We start from the raw sequence: 26,916 nt of genomic DNA on the forward strand, positions 1-26,916 counted from the left end.
CACAGAGGTACGAATCTATGCCTGGAACCACCTTGAATCCAGGATCTTTTGGGGCCAATATCGAAATGAGGCACCCTCCATTCCCACTAATAAAAACAAACCTCCCCCACATCCCGCTCCTTCATTTTCCTATCCTTGTCTTTCCCCTAATCTCCTCTCCTCTCTACTCCTCTCACTGCTTCCCAGCCTTTCCTCTCGCCTTTCCATTCTCTTCTGCCCCTTCCTATTTCTTTCCCCTTCCCCTCTCTCCTTGCTGCTTCTTCCCTAAATGCATACCTCCCCTGTCAGCCATTTCCACTCCCTCCTCAGCCCCCACACCTTTCTCCTTCCTCTTGTCTTTTCAGCTGTCCTACCCCCTCCCCGTCCTTTATGTCTCCCCCTTGCCTTCTGTGATTAAAAACAAGCTTTTATTCCTCCCCACCTTTCCCCCTCACCTTCTCCTCCTCCTTCCCCCTCCCTTGCCTCCCACTCCTTTCCCCTTACTGCCACCTTCTCTTCCACCGCTTCTGCTTCCTCCTTTTTGCCCAGCTCCTCTTCCTCCTCTCCCTTTATAGTGCAGGAGGTTGACTCAGTTTTTCAATTGCTAATTTATGTTCTGATATAACTAGTTGCATATCAGTTGAGATCAAGGCAGAATACAAGACTTTTTATGTTGCTGATAAATTAGTATGGTCATTGATTATTAAAAGTGATGGTTACAGGTGCCTTGACGATACTTGAGAAGGAACTAATTCCTGATGACAACAATCCACTACTTGCTAGCGCTAAATACAGGAAATCACTGGCACTTGGGCTTTTCTATAAGGTAACTCTTAAAAATGTGTTATTATTCAATGTTTTATATTGGTTCCTAAATCTAAAATGAATTATGGGAGAAAGAGGGGTTGAGACTTGGTCAGAGATTAATGATTCGTTGTATAAATATGCCACAGAGTATATCACTGAGTGATACAAACAGAGATTCCAAGTTTGAATCTGGTCTCTGGCTAATTCAGCAGTCTTGGCCATTTTGTAATGGAGACACCACAGCAGTCCTTAGGGAGTGGAAAATTGACCAACATTACTGATCCTAATTGCAATACAGTGAGAGCTAGTGAAACATCTAACTTAGACGAGGACAAATTGCCTCCATTCATCAATTGAGGTTCAGTTTGACTGGCATTCAATCCAAGTTGCAGAAGTGAAAGGCCAGTGTAATAATCCACTATGCTGTCCAGTTTCCAGTAATTTATTGATTATATTATTGTTCCAGATTTGCTATCAGTTTTTAGCAGATTTATTTTAAACATTCTCATGGTGAATTTGTTTCCACCAGCAATAGGAATGGGTTCATAGCGAACCAGAAGCCGATTTGTCATAGCACTAGGTTTTATTTTCCATTGGCTTGGAAAAATGTTGTCAAGATTTTTGATTTAAAATTAAACAAAAGTGACAGTGAGACTAGGAAACGAGTCTCCAAAAAGAGTCTGAACGATTTTTCTGTGAACTTCAGTACTGCTAACAGACCAGTTGCACCCCCAAAAATCTAAAACACTGTACTTGTATTGCTAACTTTTGATTCTAGTTTATTTGATTAATAAGTCTACTGTAAACTTTTTTTGATCAGTTTTTCCTGTCTCTGCTGAGTGAAAATGTTGTTTCACCTTGTAATCGGAGTGCCCAGTACTCTTTGGAACGTCCTGTATCCACAGGAAAACAAACTTACTGCAGCAAGCCAGAGGAATACCCTTTGACAAAGCCTATGCCAAAATTAAATGCCCACCTGCAGGTAGGATTTTTAGTTGTCTTCTGTGCGGTACCACTTGATGTATGCATTGTGTACATTGGCATGCAGAGTATTGTCCAATAATTAAGTTTTATTTATGCCCTAGAGTATACCCAGGCAATCTGAACAAAATATTCTGATCTTTCTTTTGGTGATCTTTAAATTCCCAGAGATTGCAAATGAGATTTCATTGCACACTTCCTAAAAATGTCACAGTTTCAGTTCATTTCATGTGTAGAAGCCCCCAAAACCTCAGCTTACTCATGTTGGCTAACCCTGTCACTATCATCTATTCTAAACAAGTGATAAATTCCTACAAAGTGCCATTGATAATGCTGTTTTTTTTTAGGTAAAATGCATTTGCTTGTTGCCTATGTAGGCAGAATGGTTTTTATCAAACTAATTTTAGGATGATATGAGTCAAACAAAATTGAATTATCATGCAGCTCTTGGACTTTTATAACAGGCAGAAGCAAATGTCACTCTTTGTACTTTATGCTTTTAAAAAAGAGACGCCTGAGAACAAATCAGGAATGGACTGATCTTATCCTGTATGAGGGATTTAAAATTACAAAGGTTGGCAAGTGCACCTTCTTCTCATGCAGTATAAATTCTTGCAAATCTGTCCTGATGAGTGCAAGACAAAAAGCTTCAAAAGCATGTCTCTTTTTTCAGCAATACTAAAGTACTGTACTATCAAGCAACTATTAATATCAAGGTTGTAGATGATTGATGGCAGTTTCTTGGACTTCAAGGCTATGCCTGCCCCCTTAAGTGGTTGGAGGCCCCTGACTCCTGTAGTAACAGCAATATCCTGGCTACCATCCCATAAGTGAGCTGATAGGAATATCACCAGGGGTTTTAAAAAAGGCATTTGAGGCAAATTCTGGGAATTTCTCTGTGATCAGTGCCACGTCAGTCAAGCAAACCGCACTTCTGCCAGCTTGGTCGATGGAACAGAAGACCTTCTTGTTACTGGGGAAAGTATTATAGTAGACAATGCATTAGGGCAATTCTAATTACCTTTCCTTTGCCTTACACCCAGACTTCTGGTGAAGCTCAGTTCATCAACGACTTACTGCCTGTTCCTAATGAGCTATTTGCAGCATTCGTTCTGAGCACAGAGGGAAATGCAACTATCAGCACCATAGACATTACAGCAGCCATGAGTGTACCTGGTGCTGCTGCAGTAAGTATTTAATACGATTTGTGAAGTGCATTGTTTAATTTGTTTCCAATACATTAAATAACTTGTATTTAAGAATACAATTTTTTTTAAAAGTACACAAAACTACAAATGCTGTAAACCTGAAATAGAACACAAAATGCTGAAGTGGGGTTGTCAGCACCTGGGAAGGAAAAAGACAGATTTTGCTGCTTTTCAGCATGTTACATTTGTGATTTGGTGAAGCACCTTGGGATGCTTTACTACATTAAAGATGCTGTATGAATGCAACTTGTTGTTTTCAGTAAAATCAAATAACACCTATGTAAAGACTTTCAGCACTGGTGTGCAAAGGGAAACCTATAATCAAGCTCACATAGGAACAGAAGAAATAGGGGCAGGAGTAGGCCATTCAGTTCTTGGAGCCCTCTCCGCCATTCAATGAGATCGTGGCTGATCTTTTACTTCAACATCATTTTCCTGCACTATCCCCATATCTCTTGCTGTTTTCAATATGTAGAAATCTATCAATCTCAGTCTTGAACATACTCAATGACTGAGCCTCCACAACTGTCTGGGGCAGGGAATTGCAAAGATTCACCACCCTCTGAGTGAAGAAATTCCTCTGAGTCCTAAATGGCCCACTCCCTATTCTGAGACTGTGTCCCCTGGTTCTAGACCCCCCCCCACCCCAGCCAAGGGAAACATCCTTCCTACCCTGTCAAGCCCTGTAAGAGTTCTGTATGTTTGAATGAGATCACCTCTCACTCTTCTAACCTCCAGAGAATAAAGGCCCAGCCTATTTAATCTTTCCTCATAGGACATCCCTCCATCCCAGAAAGTAATTTTTGTGAACCTTTGTTGAACTACCTCTATGGCAAGTATATCTTTCCTTTCTTAAGGGGACCAAAACTGCACACGCTGCTCCAGGTGCACTCTCACCAAGGTTCTATATAAATGCAGTAAGACATGTTTACTCCTATACTCAAATCCCCTTGTAATAAAGGTCAACATACTTTTTGCCGCCTTAATTCATTGCTGTACCTGCATGTTAACTTTCAGTGACTCATGAACAAGGACACCCAAGTCCCTTTGAAGTTCAACATTTCGCAGTGCCTCTCCATTTAAAAAATACTCTGTATTTTTGTTTTTCCTACCAAAGTGGATAGCTTCACATTTATCCATATTATATTCCATCTGCCAGATTTTAGCTCACTCGCTTAGCCTCTCCAAATCCCCTCAAAGCATCTTTGCATCCTCCTCACAACTCAATTAACATTGGCGCTTAACATTTGTCTATATTTGGAATGATATATTTTTAAAAAGCAATTCTCTACGGGAAGTAATCGGGTTCGATCTCAGTATAGTTGTTGGTAGGCATAGAACAGTGTGTATAATGCATGATTTATATATAAGTATACCTCGATGGCAGTAAATTAAAGTCTCATTCAAACAGGGCATAAGGATTAATGTCACAATGGTGGGAAAGCCCTGGGCATTTTAAGAGAAACGTTGTCTTCTAGAGACTGATGCAAAAACAGGCTTATGAATTTATGGACAGAATTTTGCCCTTGGGCATGTGGGCCCCACTGGCTCGGCGGCAGGCAGACAGCTGACCCCCGCTGCTGAAACGGGGCCCACTGCCATTTTAAGTAGGCGGGCCAATTAAGGCCTGCCCGACAGGAAGCGCTATGCGCTTCCTGTGTGGTGGGGGGGAGGGAACCTCCAGCTGTCAAAGTGCGCTCTTTCGTGCATGCGCTCGAAAGAGCGCACTGCTCCCTGAGACTAAGTGATGTCTCAGGGAGATTAGTGACAGTCTAAAAAACTTAAAAACTAGGAAAAAAGAAAATATTATTATCATGTCCCACTCGTGACAATGTCACACAAGATGGGACAGATTAATAAATATAACATTACATTTATTAAAGTTTTTAAAAAGGAACATGAAACCTCATCCTGCCAGTGGATGAGGTTTCGTGTATTATCAGAAGCCCGCTGGGGCTCCTGGCCTGCCCGCCAGTCTTAAGGTTGGATGGGCAGGGCCTTTAATTACTTTAAGTATCCTGTCAATGACCTCAATTGGCCATTGACAGGTCGGCGGGCGGACAGCGAAATCAGCTGTCCGCCCGCCTTCCTGAAAATTTAAAGGGATTGGGATGACATCGGGGGTTCCTCCTGACGTCATCCCACATCATTTTCCTGACGGTCAGCGGGCCCCACCCCCAAATCGCCAATGGGAAAATTCTGGCCTATGATTCTAATAAAGGCTGGAAAAAATGATCCATTCCCATGGGCATTACCTCACCAGTAAAAACTCGTCCAAAAATATTGATCTTTGAATTAATTTATTTCTTCTATTTCATATTATAGGTGCTAAAAGCAAAGGACATACCTGGATCCAATACATTTGTGCCTCCACCAATGGAGGTTGAAGAGATTTTGAGCAGTGGTCCTGTTCTGTATGCTGGGCAGCCAATCGCACTGTGTGTTGCCGGTAATGCAATTGAAATAGTACAAATCTGAATTTTATTAAATTCAATTCCCAGAAATCTAATCATGCCTGAAAACAAGCACAGAGGAGGCGGTGAGCCTACTGTACCTTCTTGTTCATGTGGTCATGGACCACTTAAGATTAGTGCCGCCAGCTTGCGCAGATGTGCAGCCAATGCCGCTTATTGGCTGCGTCTGTTCAGGGAGAGAAGAAATTGGGTTTGATTGATTCCATTTAAAGACAACCAGCACCTCTTAAAGGAGAGTTGCACTTGGCTGTTGACAGGGCTATGAAAAGGCTAAAATATCTGGAAGAGATACAGAGAAGGCAGCTAGGTTGTTAGCTTTAATCCTCTTCATACCTCATAATTGTGCCCGAATAAACACGCAGACATTGAATCACAGAATCACAGAGCAGAAGAGGCCCTTCGGCCCATCGAGTCTGCACCGACACATGAGAAACACCTGACCTACCTACCTAATCCCATTTACCAGCACTTGGCCCATAGCCTTGAATGCTATGATGTGCTGGGTGCTCATCCAGGTACTTTTTAAAGGATGTGAGGCAACCCGCCTCCACCACCTTCCCTGGCAGTGCATTCCAGACTGCCACCACCCTCTGGGTAAAAAAGTTTTTCCTCATATCCCCCTTAAATATCCTGCCCCTCACCTTGAATTTATGCCCCCTTGTGACTGACTTTTCAACTAAGAAGAACAGCTGCTCCCTATCCACCTTGTCCAAGCCCCTCATAATCTTGTACACCTCAATCAGGTCACCCCTCAGTCTTCTCTGCTCCAATGAAAACAACCCGAGTCTATCCAACCTCTCTTCATAACTTAAATGTTTCATCCCAGGCAACGTCCTGGTGAATCTCCTTTGCAACCCCTCCAGTGCTATCATTGGAAAAACTCTTTCAAGGAAAATCAGGTTATTGCATAGTAAAGATAATAAAGATGTCAATCATACAAAGCTAGCACTCCTCTTCAATGTATGTGAAGAGACCCCTGCTGATCTGAATCCATTAGCTATTCTTGAAGTTCAGCAAAGCATTCATATTGAGGTCCTCTGGCAATTGTATCAACAGAAGCAGTTTGAACAGATGGCCATATTTGGATATTTTTTCTCCCAGATGGCCTCAGTACAGTTGGTGGGTAATGGGGTTGGTGCAGAGGGTCGGTGAAAGACGGTGAGGGATGAGAACCAGGGGATCCTCACAGTCATGAATACAACTGAACCGATGTCCCAGTAAATGGAAGGTAAGCCTTCTAGCCTGCCCGCCTTGTAATCCACCCGCCTCCATTGCTGCCTTGGGCCTGCCTCGAGAGGTGGCGGGCCCGTCTCCAGCCCACACCCACCTCCCCGACACCAAAATAGGGTGGCTGGGCTCCTCCAGGATGGAGATGGGATTGTGGGGTTGGGAAAATACCCAACTCTTGATACCCGTCTCCTTGATGAAAATCTAGCCCTTAATGTTTATGAGGCTTTCTTGCTGCTTCACACCAACTTCTGGTCAAAATTTTCCAACATGCTCTGAGGCACATGTAAAGGATGGATCTAAAGACATCATTCGGGATAATTTCAGTGCCACTGCTTACAGAATGCCGATGATTGTTAAGCTACATTATTAGTAAAATAAATAACACTACAGGATACAATTACCTTTGCCATACTCTGTTGATGTCACTTGAAATATTACCTAATTATGTTAGGGAAAATAATCACACAGCAACTGATCTGATTTATCAGTTAGCTGTGAGACGGATTTATGAGACAATATGAGAAGTTTCTCTTCACGTCGTGAAGGTAATTGATTCACAGGGTGGAATAAGTAATAATTTTACAGAACATTATTAGAAAGTTTTGATTATTTAGCCTCTCTTGTTAGGGAGTTTCTTTGTCAAAGTGATGTTTTAACAGTGCACACTTGCTGTCATCTGTCAGTTCTCTTTATTTGTTACTAAGAACTGTAAAGTTTGGGGTTCCATGTAAATCTGTGTCCGTATTAAACAACATTTCAGAGTTGCTTGTTGTCTAGGTGCAGCTTTGGCTGTATTTTAATTAATTGTCCTCAGTTTGTTCCAATTTAATTTTTATTGGTGATTTCCTAGTATGTGCTTTTGAAGGATGTGATTCAATGCTAGCAATACACATAAATAAAAAACGTACTCATCTCACTGAATGTTTTAGATAAAAAAGATTCTACTTAATAAAATTTGCCCCACATTCAGAGAAGTGATTTTTCTCATGTTCAGATAATGTTGAACCAAATATAACATTCCCATTCATTAGCTCTGAAGAAGGGTCATACAGACTTGAAACGTTAACTCTGTTTCTCTCACCACAGATGCTGCTAGTCCTGAGTATTTCCAGCATTTTCTGTTTTTGTTGTATAATATTCCTATTATTTTACCGTGAAGAAACATCTCACATGCACCACTGTCTGTATTTTGGAATGTCACTAACTAACTTCTTTCCAAAAGGGAACACGTGTATCTACTTACAGATTCTGACATTTTGAGACTCAGAAATTCATTGTAATTCACAAACACTGAATCACTTAATTGTATAGTTTATGAATGGACTATGTCACGATTCATGTGACTGGTCACAAACCTTTTTCAACAAATTAGATACCTAGCGGAACAACAGTTATGATCAAGGATTGTAGCAGGGCAATCAGGCAAGGGGTCTAAATTACTTGTTGATTCTTTGGAGTCAAAAATCTCCTGGTCTGTCTGCCTTATTCTCTTCTTCCCATGATCATTGGGATCAGAGGAAATCAGAAATCTGGCTGAAGGGATTATACCTAGTTTCATCGAATTTGAACACTGATGCTCCTACTGGAGCTCTTTTGGATGAAATCTACTAATACAGATGGAGTGCAACACATGGCATAGCGAACTAGACTTGTATTCTAGTGCTTAGACTACAACTATAATCTGCTGGGATGCTATATCCTACCTTTCTTGTATTTACAAGCACTGCTAAGTAAGTAACTTTGAAGTAAAGGGCATATTTTTCTCCAGGAACTTTTGTGAAAACAAGTTAATAATGCTGTTCTCTGCATTGTACTTGCTACTACTTTTTCACTCAAATTAGCATACCAAAAGAAATTTATCTAATAGTGCTTAAGACTTTCCACTCACTGTAAATCTTATTGCATAACATACTATGCTGTGCAGAATTATGAAAGGTGTTTGACAAGTCAAACCACTCATTTGCCAGTGTCTGTCTTAAGGTTCAAACTCAGCTCTTAAGCAAGCTTGTATTAGAAGCATTTTTGACTTGTGCACTCCTAACTAACTTCCATCTTGGTTCCAAACTCAAATAACCAATGGTGCTTTTCAGAAGAATAACCCAAACCCAATGAAGTTAGAAAAGAGCCAGTAGTTGTGTTTGCCTTATTCTCTGGAACTCTTTTCCTAAACTTCTTCACATTGCTACCCTCAACTTCAAAAGTTTTCAACTTGCTATATAAATCTGTATTGTGTTGATTGGTCATCTTAGTAAAATTACAAGTCGATTGCATGAATTTTTCAGATGATAAATAGTATCATTTTTGAACGAATGATGGCAAACCTTAATTTTAATTAGAAACCAGGTATCATTCAAGAAATTAGTGAAAACGTATCTACAATACTGCTGAAAAAAGAGGAATACTGTCAAAGCTTTTCGTCTTGTACTCATCAGGACGGATTTGTAAGAATACCAATTGTAAAGGGAACAACAGTTTATATTGCATGAGAAGAGAGTTCTGATTGGTTTGAAAATAGACTCTGGTAGTGGTATTGCTAAGGGGAATGCACCAGGGAACAGTTAGCTGCCAAGCTTTTGTTTAAATTCAACCAGGCAGGTTGACTTTGATTGGCCTGGTTGAGTTTAAACAAAAGCTTAGCAGTTTACTGCTCACTGGTACATTCTTCATGGCGATGCCTCTACTAATCAGAGTACACTTGCTAACCAATCAGTACTCCCTTCTCGTGCAGTATAAATTGTTGTTCCCATTACAATTGGTATTCTTGTGATTCTGTCCTGATGAGTACAAGATGAAAAGCTTTGACAGTGTGTCTCTTTTTTTTGAGCAATATTCAAGTCCTGTACTACCAAACAACTATATCTATCTGGTTGATCTAACATTACATTTAAATTATGAATTAAAAGTTTTATGATTTTTTAATAATAGATATAAAATCATAAATCATACATGTGTTAACCATATCCATTTTCCTATTAAGATTCACAGCATCATGCCCTCCAGATGGTAGGAGAAGTGAAGGTCACCTACAAGGATCAAAAACCACCAATAGTGACCCTTGATGAAGCTATTGAGAAGAAATCCTTTTACCCACCGCCTGCAAAGGAGATACTTGTTGGTGATCCTACCGGCGCTATTTCAGTATCTCCTTGCAAAATTGAAGGTGAACTTAGAGTGGGTGAACAGTACCATTTCCACATGGAAACACAGGTAACTTTTTAAAAATGTTTAATGGATATAAATATAATTCATTAAATATATAATGTCATTAGAAGTGCATAATATATAATTTTGTTCAAAAATTTCATCCCTATTTAAGATTGAAGTGATGGTTAAAAAGCTCATGAATCCCAAACCCAATTCTTTTGCATGCCTCCTCTAAGATCCATCTCCAGGCCTTTTACAGTGGACCTCCCATTCACTTTTCAGTTTCAACATTGGGTTCCTGATTGATCCAGAATGTATCATGGAAGACACTGATGAGGGGCTATGCATAGAGCAAGTACTTGCCTGAGTGGAGTAAAGGCCTCCACATTACTGTTCATGCATAAGTTGTAAATGTGGAACCTGATTTGAATAACCATGAAAGAAAAGAGTATGGGAAGTGGTACAAGAAATATTGTAAAGAAACATTGAAATGGCTTAAGACCTGAAAATAGAGTTTAGAAGGGCAGATGTTTGCTGGCTCCTGAGTTTGGTTTAGATGTATCTGCATACCCTGGAATTTGGTTTAGATGTACCTGAGCACATCCTATTGCATGTGGTGCAGCTTTTCCATTAATTGCTGAAAGGACTTCACAGCTTCATCTAGAAGCTGGATAACCAGGATGATGCTTTTCTCATGCCAGGGTCTGTATCCACTGGTGTCGTCGTTAACACAGCAAATGCTGGAGCTGCACTATGAGGTAAGGAAACATCTGGCGGAACTTCCAGAGGGCACATGCACCCATACCCATGATTGCTTCCATTTGTCAAATGTATGCTGCATGGCCTCCTCCATCGGAAAATTAGCAACCCTTATAAAGAGCCCTATCCAGCAAACCACTCAGTGGATGCAGGAAATGTGCACAGACCTTGGCCATTAGGTCTGTCCAGCTGTGGCTGGGCAAGAGGGGGACAAGATGTCAGGAGTCTCCACTAGGTCCTCACATTTCTCAGGTCAACAGGGAGATACAAGTGTTCCTTGCAACTGAGGAGTAATGGCTGCCAGGAGCTGTGGACTCCTCTCGGGGCATCCCGAATATAGATAGTGGCTTTTCTGGCCCCTCTGCCATTGACATGAATACCACCAGCTTCCAGAATGACAGAGGAGAGTCCTACATTGCGCAGGAGCCCCTCAGCAAACCGGGCCCTCTCGGTCTCAGGCAGCCAAAGGATGGCTGTCGAGGTTATCCCAAGCCTTGGAGCACCAAATCAGCAACCTAACTCTACCTCAGCTGACAGCGCAGCTGCCGAGGTTATCCCAAGCCTTGGAGCACCAAATCAGCAACCTAACTCTACCTCAGCTGACAGCGCAGCAGGAGCACCATGTAGGAACATGCGTAAGAGATTTAAGACAAGCACTCAGCTGCACTTGGGGCTCACGGGTGAAGGGAGTGTCAAATTGTGAAGCCTTGTGTTTCTATTGCCATTTAATATGGATTAATGTGTTGGCTGTATGTCTCCTTCCATGTTTCGTAGCCCTATGGCACTTCAGTTATACTCTGGGTCCCTTGAGAGTCTGATTGTGTGGATGATGCCATATGCAGTCAATGCTTCCCCCCTTGTCACTGTGCAATGTGCAACTGGCCACAAGGTGATGGAATGGTAAATGAAGGAAGCAACATCAGGGCTGCAGAATTGATATGGATCCAACAGGTATTAAAATTATGTGAAATACCTGTGTATTAGCAAGGTGGTAATGTCATTGCACTAGTAATCCAGGGATCCAGGCTAATGCTCTGTGAAAAGGGTTCAAATCCCACCATGGCAGCTGGTGGAATTTAAATTCAATTAATTAATAAATCTGGAATTGAAAACTAGTCTCCATAACAGTGACTGTGAAATTATCATTGATTCTCATAAAAACCCATCTGATTTACAAATGTCCTTTAGGGAAGGAAATCTGCCAACCTTACCTGGTCTAGCCTACATGTGACTCAACCACAGCAAGGTGGGTGACTCAACCACAGCAAGGTGGATGACTCTTGAGTGCTCTCTGAAATGGTGTAACAAGCTACTCAATTGTCTCACCACCACCTTCTCAAAGGCAATTAGGGATGGGCAACAAATGCTGATTTTTGCCAGAGATGCTCACATCCCATGAAAGAATAAAAAATAACTTGCTTGTGCATACCTCATTGTGCCTTGCCTGTGGTCCATGGGGTTCCTCATCTTGCATCAACTGGTAAGCTGTCTCCTCCACAACCTCATCATTGGTGGGAGGCATCATGATCCACAAGAACCTCATTGTTCAACGCCTCCCTCCTTTGTAGCGCCAGGTTGTGCAGTGCACAGTAGACCACCACGATACGCAAGACCATTGCTCAGGCATACTGAAGGGCTCCACTGAATCGATCAAGGCGCTGCAGTTGCACCTTCAGAAAACCTATGGCCTGCTTGATGGTTGTGGCAGGTCTTTTACCTCTTCACTTCACCCATGCGTGTGCATAAGTAACCATGTTCTTAGTAGGTAGCCCTTTGCTCCTTGAAGCCAGAAAAGCTGTGGCCCTTTTTACTGCTGAAGTATGCAGGTGTTATGTGGCTTTTTCCCATGAACTGTGCACATACCTGAAGGATCTATCTGCAGTGATCACAAAGCAGTTGTAAATTGAGAGAGTGGAAGCCCTTCATCTTGGTGAAGGCCTCTGGCTGATGGGCACATGTGTGCAGTTGATCAAACCCTGCACCAGGGAGAATCCAGCAATGACCCCTAAACCAATGGCTGTCTCAGCTTGACTCTCCAGATCAACCAGAAATGCACATAATCACTGGCCCTTTTGAACAGGGCATCAGTCACCACCTTGATGCACCCATTAGCTGCAGACTGTGAGATCCCCAATGTATCTCCAATGGATTCCTAGAAAAATCTGGAGATGTAGAAGTTCAGAGCCAAGGTGATCTTCAGCACCACTGGCAGTAGTGGCCACCACCTCATATAGGGCTCAGCTCATCCTCCAGAACGGTACACAGATCAGCCATTGCCTCTTTGGAGAGGCGCAGTCTTTGGCAACACTGCCGCTTGGACACGTGAAGGTTGCTGAGCCTCTGAACGTAGAGCCTGTCTAGAGGGTAGCCTCTTCTGCACTCGGCTGGCTGGTTGTGTGCCTCTCTGTGCCCTACTCCTGTGTCCATACCCCGAGGCAGGCCCTCCTGTTGGCCTGAAGTTGCTGACTTCCAGCTGTCTGTGGCTGGATCTCCCTCCCTCCCTCTTTGCTCTTCCTCCTCCTCACCAGAGGCCCCAAAGCTTGGGTGAATGAGGCCCCAAAGCCTGGGTGAATGAGGCCCATGGCAGGTGGCCTCTCTGTTTCCAAGGCCTCATCCATCCACACCCCTTCATCCTGTCTGTTTCACAACCCAGATTGCACTCTGGCAGCACTCCACAGTGCAGGTACTTTTCCCCACCTCCTACATTCATTTGCCAGTGACTGCGTTGCTCCACTTTCTGTGACACACCACGTTGGCTCTCATGGTGGCTGCTGGATGAAGTCAGCACTGAGCTCCCACTTGCTTGCCGCCTCCATTTACCAGGTTGGTCTCTGAAGCCCCGTGGTTCCCATGCACCATTTGTAAAATTCAAAAACCCCTGTAAAATTGCAATTGGACATTTAATTGCGTCCACCATGTTCAGGCACAATGTCCTCCTCCTGCCATGTCTGCCGTCATTGGGTATATCCGGCAGTGATATGACGTTGAGCTTCCATCCTGATGTGCTTCTCTAGCCTATCCCCCAAGGATCCAGAAAATCGAGATCGTACACATGTGGCAATCCAGGCAATCTCAGATCACCCAGCAGTGTTCATCAGCTAAAAGGGATTCCACTCCATTAAAGTTCAGCTAGTATGTAATCATTGAAAGATCATACATGGTGGTGTAAGATACACAGAAAGCTGACATGATTTCTAAGTTCTGCAACAGTCAAGTCTCTCACTGACATTCACACCTCCAAGCAGAGTCATTGGTTGGCTCCTTGGAGACAAAGATACCCCTCTGAATATGGCTGATAACATTTGTGTGGAGCCCTAGCACTGACACAAAGGAAAGGTACAACAGAAGCCACATGAACACAAAAGTGGTCATTGAGCAGGTCATCCTGGCACTGAAGATGCGGTTCTGGTGCCTCGACAGATCTGGAGATTCTCTTCAATATGCACCAGAATGATAGTTGTTTGCTGCATCTTGCACAACAGTGCGGCAGAGAGGACTGGAGCTGCAGGAGGAAGCAGGTGATGACTGCTTTGCATCTTCAGAGCAGGAAAAGGGGAAGCAACAGGTGGAAGAGGAGCATGACGTGGCCATCATACATGCAGCCACAAACTTGGCTGTCCGGGACATATGGAACAAACACATTCAGGCTTGCTTCAGCTGGTGCGAGGCAGTGAAGTCATCTGGCATACCAATTCAGAATCCACTGAAGCCTGGCACAAAGCAGTCCCACAGACAGCAATCCATCCCCCTCATTGTCATCTTCACCAGCACCTTCTATTCTTGTCATACCATTTTCCTTAAGGTTGAAGGCCACTAGACAGATGACAGGCAGCTACTGGGATGACTGCACAATAGAGCTTTGAAATAAAGTTTATGGTGCATAAACGTTGACAATAAAAGTGATGCTTTAACAAACGTTTAAAAACCCAAGTGAATTTTTTTCATGAAACTACAGTGTCTCTCTTTTCCCTTTCTTACTGCTCATACCTAGTGCTAATCCTGTGGCTTCAGCAAAGTTAGAGGCAGGCTATTCGTTCCCCTGCTCTGACTGCTGACATACTCTTGGCTGATGTTCTCTGAGGGCCCTGCAAAGAAGGGGCAGACTCAGTCTTTGGGGTAAGGAGCAATACGTGGAGCCCTGACTGAGGGAAAAGGAAATGGGGCTGGGGGGGAAGGAATGGGACTGAGATCTTCCCTTTCTCCTTCTTCCTGCTGATGGCCCACCCACAGTTCCCTGCTATCCAAGAGCCGGAGAGTGCTTTGCTTCACTTAAGTGAGGTACTGAACAGCCAAGGCGAGGCTTTCATCCATCCTATTTAAGCTGGCAAACTGAGTGTTCAGGTCTTTGGTCGGGGCAAACATACACTTGACTGCCTGCTGTGTTTGATGCCCCATGCAGATGGCCACTCTTTCCATGGATGTGGCCATCAATACAAAAGGCTCAAGAAATCATGGCACTCATGCTTGAGACAGACTCTTCTAATCTCTCTCCAATCATGCGCAGTGCCTCTGGAAATGCTAATGGAACCTCTGCTGCTGCTTAAGAATAGTCCTCTTGGCTGATGAACCTTGAAACGCAGCATCTACATCCAGCTAAGCAAAAACCTTCTGATGGGGTGTGTCCACAGTTTGTCTCTGTCTCCAACACCTGCTCCTGCTCACTTGTGATGTATAGCTCACTGTTGACAACCAAACTACCTGTCTTGGAGATCCTACTGAGTTGTGTGTATCTGAGCTGGTGAAAAGTTCGCACGTGCCACATGAGTGTTCCCCCAGAGTGCACGACTTCTTCTATGAACTCCCCCTCAGCACCAGGTCCTGGGTGATACTTGAAAGATCTGTGGGAAATGAAAGATATGAATTAGAACTGACGAGGTGAAACGGTTCAAAGGCAACATTGTACAGATCATACTTTAGTAGCTGCTGATACCAAGTCAATCTGAGTGAGTGTTGTGTGTCATGTGCCTGTATCATATTTCATTCTTCTTCAGGTATCTGGGAGAACCCGAGCTCTCCATCACAATTGGCCATGCATTCTGAAACTCTGCTTATGTGAGTCATCCTCTACAGTGGTTAGGGGACAATGACTGGAGGGCCACTATCTGTTCTCTGTCTCTTTCTGGTATTCTGTGCTCTCTTTAACTTCACATAGAGAAAAGAGAGTTGATAATCTGAGAAATGAAATGTGTTGATGGACAACATTTGTGGAGAGTGATTGTGAGGAGTGGCTATAAAAGGGCAATAAGGTGAAGGTGAGTATGAGTGGTGACTGTTCAGATGGGGATGTGAGGAAGTACCTCAAGAGAGAAGAATGGTTAGACCTGCAAAGTATCTTGGTCTGAGGAGTGCTGGGGAGGTCAGAGTGAAAGAGTTTACATTTGAATGTGACATGTCACTCACCTTTCCTGTTGTGGTCAATGAACATTTATGGCACTGTGCCTATGAGTAGGGGACCACACCCAGCTGCCCAACTCATCTGGCACTTCCAGCTGGGTTTCAGAGGCAAACTTCTTCCTTCCATGTGCTGGGAACAATGGGCTTGATTTTCATCCTTGAGGCGGGGAGCGGGAGTCACGAAATTTCGCTACTCAGCGCGGCTGTCTCGGGAGAAAGTGCTTGCAAAGGTGGGATTTTCATTCTAGGGTGGGAGGGTCAGGGGAGGGTGTGTACTGCAGTTAGGTCTGCTGCCCTTGGAAACAGTGCAGAGGTAGCCACAGGGGTGCGGTGGCATGCTGATTAAAAGACCTGACTTGGTGCTCTGGGACGTCATCCCAGTTACAATAAAAACAATAGAACAGAAAACAGGCCTCAGCCTTCACATCCCCAAGACCCCCCTACACCCCACCCCGATCACCACACTCCCCATACCCTCTCCATGTCAAATCGTGTGAGGTCATGGTGAGGAGGATATGGAGGATCTGCATGTCTCCTCCAATGAGGAGGATGCTGACGGGGATGAGGATGAGGAGGTCCTTGTTGGTGACGATGACAGGGATGAGGTTCTCGCACTGGCTAGATGAGGCAGGCACACTCAGGACGTCCTCATAGTTGCCAGATTTGTGGAGGACGATGACGACATGGAGTGAGGTGTCCCTGTAGATCCTCACATCGCAGTTGTGAATGTTTGACTCCAGTCTGTCTTACCTCGTCGCCAATACTCTCTGAGAGAATGCTCCTGTCATGGAGATGCAGTGGAGGCCCTAATATTTGCTAGATTCCAGGAGGATGATGACAACATGCAGTGAGGACACTCCGTAGCTCCTCACATAGCCTCTGAGAATGTCTGACTCCTGTCTGGCCGAGGGCAGGTTGCTTGCACTCCATGATCAGGGCCATCTCAGAGATGCAGCCATGAAACTTTAGACGTGTCTGATGCTGTGTTCACCTTCAGCACCGCAGCCGTTCAGGAGCTGGTGCACAGCATCACTGGTCACAGATGCTGGTGTGATAGGGGCCAGCCCCACCTTAAAGGTGCTGAGAGCACAAAAAGAGAATGAGAGAACTCTGTGATGCCTGCCCACTATATTCTGGCAGCAATGACCAGCAGTGCCGAGGTGCAGGCATTAGTAATGTTTCGAAGGAGTGTGAGGCTGAACCATCACTGTGGTCTGAAGGCCACACACAGCACAGGAAAGAGGCCTTGGACTGAGACACCTGACTTTTATCTTGTGCAGAAAGATTCTACATCTGAGTGACGAGAACACTGCTCATCAGAACAAGGAGCCATAGGCAGGGAGACATTCTTGGGGGTTTATTGAAAGTAATGAACATTATGTACAAGTGATTAACACCCATGCCAAGCTGTGCAACTAACTCTCCATAACTGTCCTAACCCCGCTGCTACGATGGAGTTAAGCCCGAGCTACAGTGCAGTAGCGATGTCCTGGACCAAGGTCTCCATGGCGGCCACCATCTGCCAGTGTTGACCTCGGTGTGTTGCAATGCTGGCGCTATCATCTCAGCCTAAAGACGGATAGACTTCTCCATCGGGCCTTGCAATCTGAGGAGTGCAGCTACCATCCCTTATTGATGTTCCTGAGCTTGCCTTTGCACCTCCAGCAACTGTGACATGATAAGTCCAGAGGCTTATCATCTGACTCAGACTCAGCAAAGTTCTGGCCTCCAGCAGTCCTCTTGACTGTTGGGAACCTGGGAAGTCCCTGCCTCCGCCTTCTGTGGATCAGAAAATGCGATGTGCTCACCAGATTGTGGTCCTGAGGCTACTCTAAAGCTAGGTCCCACAGATGTGTGTGTCTCTGCGCTGGTGGTGGGTGTGGGTGAGCACGGTTACAGGACTTCAGGGAAGGTGCCTTCAGATTCCTCTTCGGAGGTTTCCTTGGAGCTTGCTTGGAGGCTCGTGGAACCCACCTGCTGCTTCCCAGATGTGCCTGTGAAAGCAAGGAGAAATAATTAGTGCATCGTAGTGGCCTGTGAAAGAGGGCACATCACTCACAGCATGGTTATCTGATGCATGTTGCATTGCTTGATCTTCACTTGGTCGAGCAGCGCCCACCTCACCGTCAGCATAGGACCAGTCCTGGTCATTGCTGGCCAGCTGGATGGCTCTGTTTTCAAATGCTGTCAGAACTTTGAATCCAGGCATCCCTCCACCTGTCTGTGACCTTTCTTTCTTTTTGTGAGCCTGTTTGTCCTGCATGGATAGAGGTGGGGAAAGTGTATCAGGATGCCTGCTGGGCCAGATGATAAGTATGCCTGGCCTGTGTGGGTGGTAAGTGGTCCCATGGATAGGATGAGGACAGTGGTGGTGTGTATGGAAGAGTGAATGGTGATGTCCCTTGCACTGGCAGTGAATGAGGGCCCTATTGGCGTGTGATGGGTTTGTGAGTTGGGAGTGATGAAAAGAGTGACTTACCCTGGTGGAACGGAGGAGATCATTCATCCTTTTGCTGCACTGGGTGGCTGTCCTCTTCTGAAGAGTGTTGACGCTGACCACCACTACCACCACCTCCCAAGCTGGGTTGGTGACATTGCTACTCATCCTGCGGCCAGAGCGGGGTTAGAGCACATCCCGGTGCTTCCAGCAGTCACTCGAGGGACCCATCGTTGAAGCAGGGGGCTGCAGTCTTTTTGCCTTTGCAGGCCATGTATCGCAGGCAGCGGTGGTGAGCTGGTGGTGATGAGTGTTTTGTTGGCGGCTGCCTTTTAAAGATGGTGGCCAGTGTGATGCAACAGCGGGGTGATGGTGAGCAGGCGAATGAGAGCCTGCCCACCATGGAAACGTCATCTTTCGTGGGAGTGAATACATAATAAGGCGGGCTTGAGAATATACAGCGTGAAAACCCACCATTTTCATTGGATGGTAGGACTCCATTTTACCCGCTCGCTACCACACTTAGTGCAATCATGGGAAAATTCTGCCCAATGAAACAAAAAGAACTGTCCACTCTCTTTCTGTATTGCACTCTTATAGAACATTAAGGGAAATTTCATGAGATTTAATGTCAATTAGCCATTACTTAAGATAAGATTGTATAACCTGTGACAGAACATTAGAAATAATTTTCTTCAAGGATCATATTTTTATTGTATTGTTTATTTCTGATAGATTTGTCGGTGTGTGCCTACTGAAGATGGTTTGGATGTCCAGGCATCTAGCCAGTGGTTGGACTTTGCACAACAAGCCATTGCCGGTGCCATTGGAATACCTGTCAAGGAGTAAACAGATTTTTATTTCTTAGCACGTCGTGACTAACTTGCTACAATGACTTTACAACACTTATTAACAGTAACATTGACATTGTGCAAGGCAAGCTTTAACATAAGCACTGGGTGAAATGTGGCATACATGCTTAATCTTCCACATCATAAGTTATGTTAAACTCACAAAAACATTTCTAACAGAAAATACATAAAGAGACTGTGATATGGCAATTGCAGTTACCAGGCTACTTTTATCTTAAATACACATTTCCATCACCATAAAGACTTTCCAATGTGTATGGTAACTATATCCACCTATAAATAAATATAATAGCATGCTGTCATTTTTATTTATTTCCTTATTTACTTCCCCATGTTTTTTATTCCCTTCCAAGTGGATAGCTCCACACTAATCCACACTATATCCATGCCATATGCCATGTACTTGCCCATTCACTCAACCTGTCTAAATCGTCTTGAAGCCTCTTAACACCCTCCTCATCGCCCACATTCCCACCAAGTTTCATGTCGTCGGAAAACTTGGAAAAATTACATTTGGTTCCCTTATCCAAATCATTGACTCAAACACTGATCCCTGCGGTACCCCACTAGTCATTGCCTGTCACTCTGGAAAAAGACCCATTTATTCCTACTCTCTGTTTCCTGTCCAATTTTTAATCCATGCCAATATATTACCCCCAATCCCATGTGCTTTAATTTTGCACACTAACCTCTTATGTGGGACCTTATCAAAAGCTTTCTGAAAATCCAAATACACCACATCCACTGGTTCTCCCTTATCTATTCTGCTCCTACTCCAGTAGGCTTGTCAAACATGATTTCCTTTTCACGACTCCATGTTGACTTTGTCCAATCCCGTTGATATTTTCTAAGTGTCCTGTTATTGTATCCTTTATAATAGACTCTAGCATTTTCCCTACCACTGATGTTAGGTAAACCGTTCCGTGATTCGCTGTTTTCTCCCTCCTTTTTTTAAATAGTGGGACTTACTTCCTTATTAGCCAAAGTAATTATAGGATTTAATCATTTGGGAATGTTTTTCTTTTCACAGCATTAACATCACAACTAAACGTTTGGGTGGAGCTTATGGAGGTAAAGGTACTCGTGCCAGCTTAGTAGCTTGTTCTGCAGCAGTGGCTGCAACAGTGCTTTGCAGGTAGGATTTGGCTGAATACTGTATAAAATATACAATTGACCTCTCCGTTTGTAGCTTATAGAAACTTGGCAGAACCAGAAAGAACATGTAACACTCTTTTTATTCCTCCTTTGTGTGCATATATGAATGCAGCATATTAAAAGCTGGGATTGTTCTCCTTCGAGCAGAGAAGTAGGATAAGAGGGGAATTAACAGAGCTGTTCAAAATTAGATTGGGTTTTGATGTTGTAAATAGGACAAATTGTTTCCATTGATATGTGGTTTGGCCATCAGGGGACACAGATATAAGATATTTGGCAAAAGAGAAAGAGGGGGAGATGAGATTTTTTTTAATGCAGAAAGTTATTTTGAACTGAAATTTGTTACTTGAAAGGGTAATGGAAGAAAATTCAATAGCAGCTTTCAAAGTTACATACTTGAGGAAACCTTGGGGAAACAGTGAGACTAATTGGATAAAAACTTGATCTTGGGAAATCTGCACTTTGTGGAGATAACATGGCCGATGTGTGTTGCTCTACCAACATTGTTGCAGAATGTGTCTTTAGCCTCTTCACGCCTTCCTTCCTGTGCCAGAAGACCATCCAGAGAGCAGAATCCACTGGAATCCCAGCAATTATAGATCTCTGCCCCAACTTTAATTTCTACTGTTCCCAAAGCTGCCAGAAACTGACATAAAGCAGGCCAAAAACCTTCCTTAAAAACACATCATTGGAAGAGTTATGTGTCTGATAACAAAAACTCAATTCTAAGACATCTTAAATACTATAGCTGGCCAAACTGATAGAATGTCTTGCACTTAGAACAGCACAATTTCCATTTCTTCACATTTAAAAAAAGAAGAAAAACATCCCAAACCTTACCTGCATAGACCTAGTCTGTGTTACCACCCAAACCAGACAGGAATTGGTAGCTGTAGGACATTGTGTAGGACATTTGGCAGCTGGAAAATGGTCGGAAGGAAGTTCGGGAGGGCAGTGGAGCAGGGGTCCAAATCCAGGGCTGGAGAGTCCTAAACATACCTTGTGAGCCGGAAGGAACACTCCTGCTCTGAGAGGCGACTGTGTGATGGACTCTTCACAATCAGCAAGGCAATACTGACAAACTTCACAACTATGTAAGGATTCTGATTGATGTCTTTTTGAATTGTCCTGTTTAAGAGGACAGTTACCTTGTTTAAGGCGACAGTTGCAAGACCAGAATAAGATAGAGTTGCATCATATTTATCACAAGAGTGCCTCACTATTTTAAACTAAGTCACTACTCCATGATCATCCTGGAGGGCATGGATGCCCAAGGTTCTGTTTCTGTAAAGCTTTTTGCCTTCTCAATTCCATTTACCCTTTTCAATCCCTTTTATTTATCTCACTCACATCTGACAACAAGTGCAAAGAGATCATTGATTTCTTTGCCTCGAAGATTGGGAATGCTGTTGCAGTTGCCTATTCCGCTCTTGAATGTTTTTCATTCTCCCTCTGCTTGCAACCTCCTCTGACCTACGTTAGATTCTTATCACTCTGCAGGTTCCTCATTTACAGAATCATGAGATATCCTAACCAGATCATATCTTCAAATTACATGTTGTATCCATCACCAGGACAATATTTTAATCTGCTAACTTTGCCTGTCATCACTCGGCTGCATTAGTCCAATGCTGCCCTTTCTGACCTCTGAAACCCCTCACTCCAAAAACTCCAACTTACTGAAAATGCTGCTATCTGTATTTTGTCTTGCAATAAGATTCACTTTCCTATTGTCCTTGGCCTGTTAATCTACACTGGCTTCCTGATCAGCAACATATTAAACTCTTCACCTTTGTCTTCAAATCCTTCCAAAGCTTTACCCCATTCTACCTTAGCAACCTTTTCCAGCTTCACACCCCTCCCAAATTCTTTGGCCCACTAATTTCTAAGTGATCTCCCTCCCTTTGCCCCAGCGTTAGTGGAAAAGTGTTCAGCTGCTTCTGTCGCATTCTCTGAAATTCTATCCTCCACTTTACCATATTTCTGTTCTCCTTTAAAAATGTTAACCCACCTTTTCAACTAAGCTTTCAGTCACCCCTCCTAATTCCTCACTTCACCGTTCAACATTTTTTCCTAGTTTATTTCCATATGTAAAGTGCTGTGGAATGTCTTTGTCAAAAATTCCACATAAAAATGGTTCTTACTTTATTACTCCTATGAAATTATAGGGTCATTTTGTTTTCCCTCTGTTGAACCCACTGGCGGCTAACTGAGGCACTATGGGATATATGCACTTTGCTTTACCTAAATACAACCCACTGGAGAATGTAACTTGGCTGATAAGCAGCTTTAATTGAAGAAGATAAATCAACCTTTATTTGAACTAATATTGAAAGAATTTCTGATTAACATGACCTTTTGGGAAATTTCTAGTTAGGAATAGATGTGAAGGTTCTAATGGTAACATAAAGAAAATAGAAACACAGGAATAGAATCAGTAGAAACAGAGATAATCGAATATTCCATGGAGAGTGATGGTGTCTGTGCTGCTGTGATCAGGGACAATTGTCACCTCTGCAAAACAGCTAGCTAGGACTGGAAAGTGAAAGTGGATAAATAGTCCAAAGTCATTAGCTTCAGAGATTGGAGGAATATTTTTGTAGAACTTCCCATCTGAAGATCAAATGGGTGGAGTAGAGTTCACAATTTGGCAGATTCTCTAAGCTTTTCATTCATTCACGTGTACGCTGCCCGAAGGTAGGTCCTTGGCTCATTGTCTGCTGATGGTTCATCGGGAAGCAAATCCATGCTGCTGGCATTACTCTGAATCATGTGCTAGTTTTCTAACTAACTGAGCTAACTGACCCTTCTCTAAGGTCTATTGAAGTGTTATTCTTCGTTAATCAGACAATTTTTTCTTATTTCGTGCTTTCTAAAATATGGTAACATTGTTTCTGACAGACCTGTTCGATGCATAATGGACCTGAGCACCAACATGAAAACAATTGGCAAGCGCCATGGTTATATTTTCAAATACAAGGTTAGAGTTCAAATATCACAGAAGGCTTGTCTTTATACCAGCTTTTCTATGAACCAGAATAATCTAATAATGTCTATAACCAAGTTATAAAAAGGTACATGTTGAACAATTAAAAGTGGAACTGAATTTCAGAGATAGATCAAGCATCATGTGGAAATATATGACTTTTTAAAATGTGTTTTTCCGATGAAATACTTGGGACAAATAATGACATTGCATTTGGTAAGGAAAGTAAGGAAGATCACCTGTTACTTGGAAAATAACAATCTAAATGGGGCAGAGGAATGAAGGAATCTGGGAGTACAAATGCACAAATCAGTAAGGGGAGAATTTTCTCCCCGACAGGTGGGAGCGGGCACAGGTGGGCGCGCACCCGATTGTCGTCCACGATCGGCAGCATGCCATTTTACGTGGGTGGGCAATTAAGGCCCGCCCAGCATGACGCGCACCCATAAGCACTGAACGCACCCTATGCGGATGGGGAGAGGTGGGCGAGCATGTGCGCGAAAGAGCGCAGAAATCTCTGAGGCAAGGAGCTGCCTCAGGGAAATTACTTTGCTTATGAAAAACTGAAATAAAGAAAAAAAAATTCAGACATGTCCCCTCATGTGACAGTGTCACATGCGCTGGGGCATGTCAATGAATTTTAATAAAAATTTTCATTACATTTATTAACCCTTTATGAAATCTCATCCCGCCCGTGGATGAGCTTCTGTGAAAATGCGAAGGCCACCTGGGCTCTTCGCCTGCCCGCCAACCCTGGACAGCCCTGTTAATTACTTCATTTGCTATTTAAATGGCCTTAATAGACCTTTGACATTTCGGTGGGTGTGCAGCCAACTCCGCTGAACTGAGGATCAAATGACGCGCAGTGACATCAGGACGCATGCCCAACGTCACCACCCGTCATTTTACACTTCGGCGAGCAGGGCCCACCCCGGCACACTGACCAGAAGATTCAGGTCTAAAAGTTACGACGCAGACCAATAAAGCCATATCAAAAGCAAATGAAACCTAAAGATTTATTTCTTGAAGGATAGAATTGAAAAGTAGCGAAATTATGCCAAACTTGTACCTAAACTTGGTTAGACCACACTTGAAGTACTTTATGCCGATTTGGTCACCACATTTTAAAAAGGATGTAGAGGCACTGGAGTGGGTGCACAAAGATAATACCAGAAGAGAAGGCTGAGGTGGGTTAAAGGGCAGGAGAGATTAAATGACAAAGATGTCATGGAACACAAGACAAAGGAAGTGGTAGTGATAGTATTAAGCTTTGTCCAGAGTAGGTGTTAATAGCAGACCACCGACTCTGGACCAAAGCCTTAATCTTTGATACTATTATTACCACTTCCTTTGTCTTGTGTTCCATGACATCTTTGTCATTTAATCTCTTCTCTCTCTAGCCTATCCTGACCTTCTATTTTGCTCCACCTGCACACCCCTCTTTATCAGCAGCATAAAAACCCATCATATTTCTACCTCTCTCCAGTTCTGAAGAAGAGTTATATTGGATTCAAAACGTTAACTCTGCTTCTGTCTTCACAGATGCTGCCAGACCTGCTGAGTATTTCCAGCATATTCTTTTCTTAATCAGGAACTCAGAAAAAAACTTCTTTACCCAGAGAGTGATGAGAATGTGAAACTTGCTATCACAGGAGTAATTGAGGCGAATAGTATAGATACATTTAAGGGGAAGCGAGGCGAGCATGAGGGAGAAGGGAGCAGAAGGTTGTGCTAATAGTTAGTGAGGAAGGATTCGAGGAGCATCAATTAAAGCATGAATGCCAATATTGACTGGTTGGGCTGAATGGCCTGTTTTTGTGCTGTTTATTCTATGTAATTACTGATTTTTTAAAATATATTTGTTATACAAAGCCTCATTTGAGCAAATACTGTCCACAGTAAAGGGGCTGTCTCACACAACTAGTAAAGCTTTCAATAAAAGCAGAAAATGCTGGAAAAACTCAGCAGCTCTGACAGCATCCGTGGAGACAGAAACAGAGTTAATGTTTCGAGTCAGCATGTGCTGTTAACTCTGTTTCTCTCTCCACAGATGCTGTCAGACCTGCTGAGTTTATCCAGTGTTTTCTGTTTTTATTTCATATTTCCAGCCTCCACAGTATTTTGCTTCTATCTTCGTAAGGCATTCAGCCTAGTGATCTGGCTGTAATACAACTGCATTATAGCCAGTAGTAATTAGGTAGTACATCTTAAGATAATACATTGAGCAGAAGAATATTGGCCCATCCACCCAATTCTTTCAAACCAGATTTCAGTTTGCTTGTTGTCAGCCTTGAACTTGTAACCCTGTATCCCATTTCCAAAAAGTAATTCAGCTAGTCATTCTTAAAAACTTCTCATGATTTCCTGTTGTTACACCCCATTGGTTATTTGTTCCACACTTCCATCAGTTTGCAACTATAAAAAAAAGTTGCCTAATTTTTCCATTTTCTTTTGACACTACAATCTTTAAATATTACCCTTTAACATTAGTCTTTGAATCCTGTGCCTGACAGACGAACTTTTCAAGATTCAAAATCTCCATATTGGTGACAGTGTTACAGATTTTCAAATCCCCCCCTCATCCTTCTCTTAAATTGAATGTAATACTCCAAATGTGGCCTCACTAAGGTTAAATATAACTGCAAAGTCATTTCTTTCAGCTTATTAGTCTTGTCTTTAGTTATCTTTTCCAATATTTCATTTGCTTCCTTCATTGCCTATAAACATTGAACCCATGGTTTAATGGCCCATACATCAAGATTACCACATCTCTTTCCAGCACCGTTAATGTAATAATCTCAAATGTATAATCGTGGGCTGAAGCACTTCTGCACGCCCTTTGCCAAGTAGACATGTAGTCCACTCAGACAGCTATAAATCTGTCATAATGAATGGTGCTTTAAAAAGGCAATTCTGTTGTTTTGTTCCAGGTGGGGTTTAATGAGGATGGTACACTAAATGGTGTTATCATTACTTACTACTGTGACAATGGAAGCAGCCCAAATGACAATGAAGTTGGACTTGCCCTCTTCTTTTCTGATAATGGTAAAGTATCTAATTTAGAAATGCTGTGTCAACACATTATCAACATTTGAGCCTTGAATGATAACTGTTGATTCCTTGAGTACCTTAATCTGTTAACAAAGGGTAATTTATTTGAGCTAACTAAAGCTGTCATCTTGTTCATCTACAATGCTGAATAATATTTGAACTTTAGAATTAAAATTTTATAAAATAAAATTTGAATAAACCAAACTGCGCTATTGCATTGCAAAACTTGGCCTTCTTTGCTTAAGCGCGTAAGGTAGTTAACACAGGAATTAAATTTCCATTCTATCTTAAGCTCTTGGGCTGGATTTTCATCATTGGTTCAGGTAACACGAGTTGGGCCATTTCCTGAAGTCATGTTCCAGAAGTCTGATTGCACGCGCACATTATTTTCACCCCAGGGAGTCAGGCCCATTGCAGGTCTGAGGTGGACATGGAGGCA

The 26,916-nt window shown here is 43.1% G+C and overlaps 1 protein-coding gene across 4 annotated transcripts in view; it reads left to right on the top strand.

Moving 5' to 3' along the window:
• LOC121277294 (xanthine dehydrogenase-like) overlaps positions 1–26,916 on the top strand; it is a 232,519-nt gene that overhangs the window by 137,911 nt on the left and 67,692 nt on the right. For all 4 annotated transcript variants that reach the window (XM_041186576.1, XM_041186574.1, XM_041186575.1 and 1 more), the window contains 9 exons: positions 702–805; positions 1,607–1,768; positions 2,811–2,954; positions 5,301–5,424; positions 9,657–9,886; positions 19,149–19,258; positions 20,316–20,420; positions 23,342–23,420; positions 26,357–26,471. In XM_041186576.1, coding sequence (XP_041042510.1) covers positions 702–805; positions 1,607–1,768; positions 2,811–2,954; positions 5,301–5,424; positions 9,657–9,886; positions 19,149–19,258; positions 20,316–20,420; positions 23,342–23,420; positions 26,357–26,471 — 1,173 coding nt within the window. The remainder of the gene's footprint in view (positions 1–701; positions 806–1,606; positions 1,769–2,810; positions 2,955–5,300; positions 5,425–9,656; positions 9,887–19,148; positions 19,259–20,315; positions 20,421–23,341; positions 23,421–26,356; positions 26,472–26,916) is intronic.

Source organism: Carcharodon carcharias, chromosome 4 (assembly GCF_017639515.1).
Source record: "Carcharodon carcharias isolate sCarCar2 chromosome 4, sCarCar2.pri, whole genome shotgun sequence".
Classification (NCBI taxonomy): domain Eukaryota; kingdom Metazoa; phylum Chordata; class Chondrichthyes; order Lamniformes; family Lamnidae; genus Carcharodon; species Carcharodon carcharias.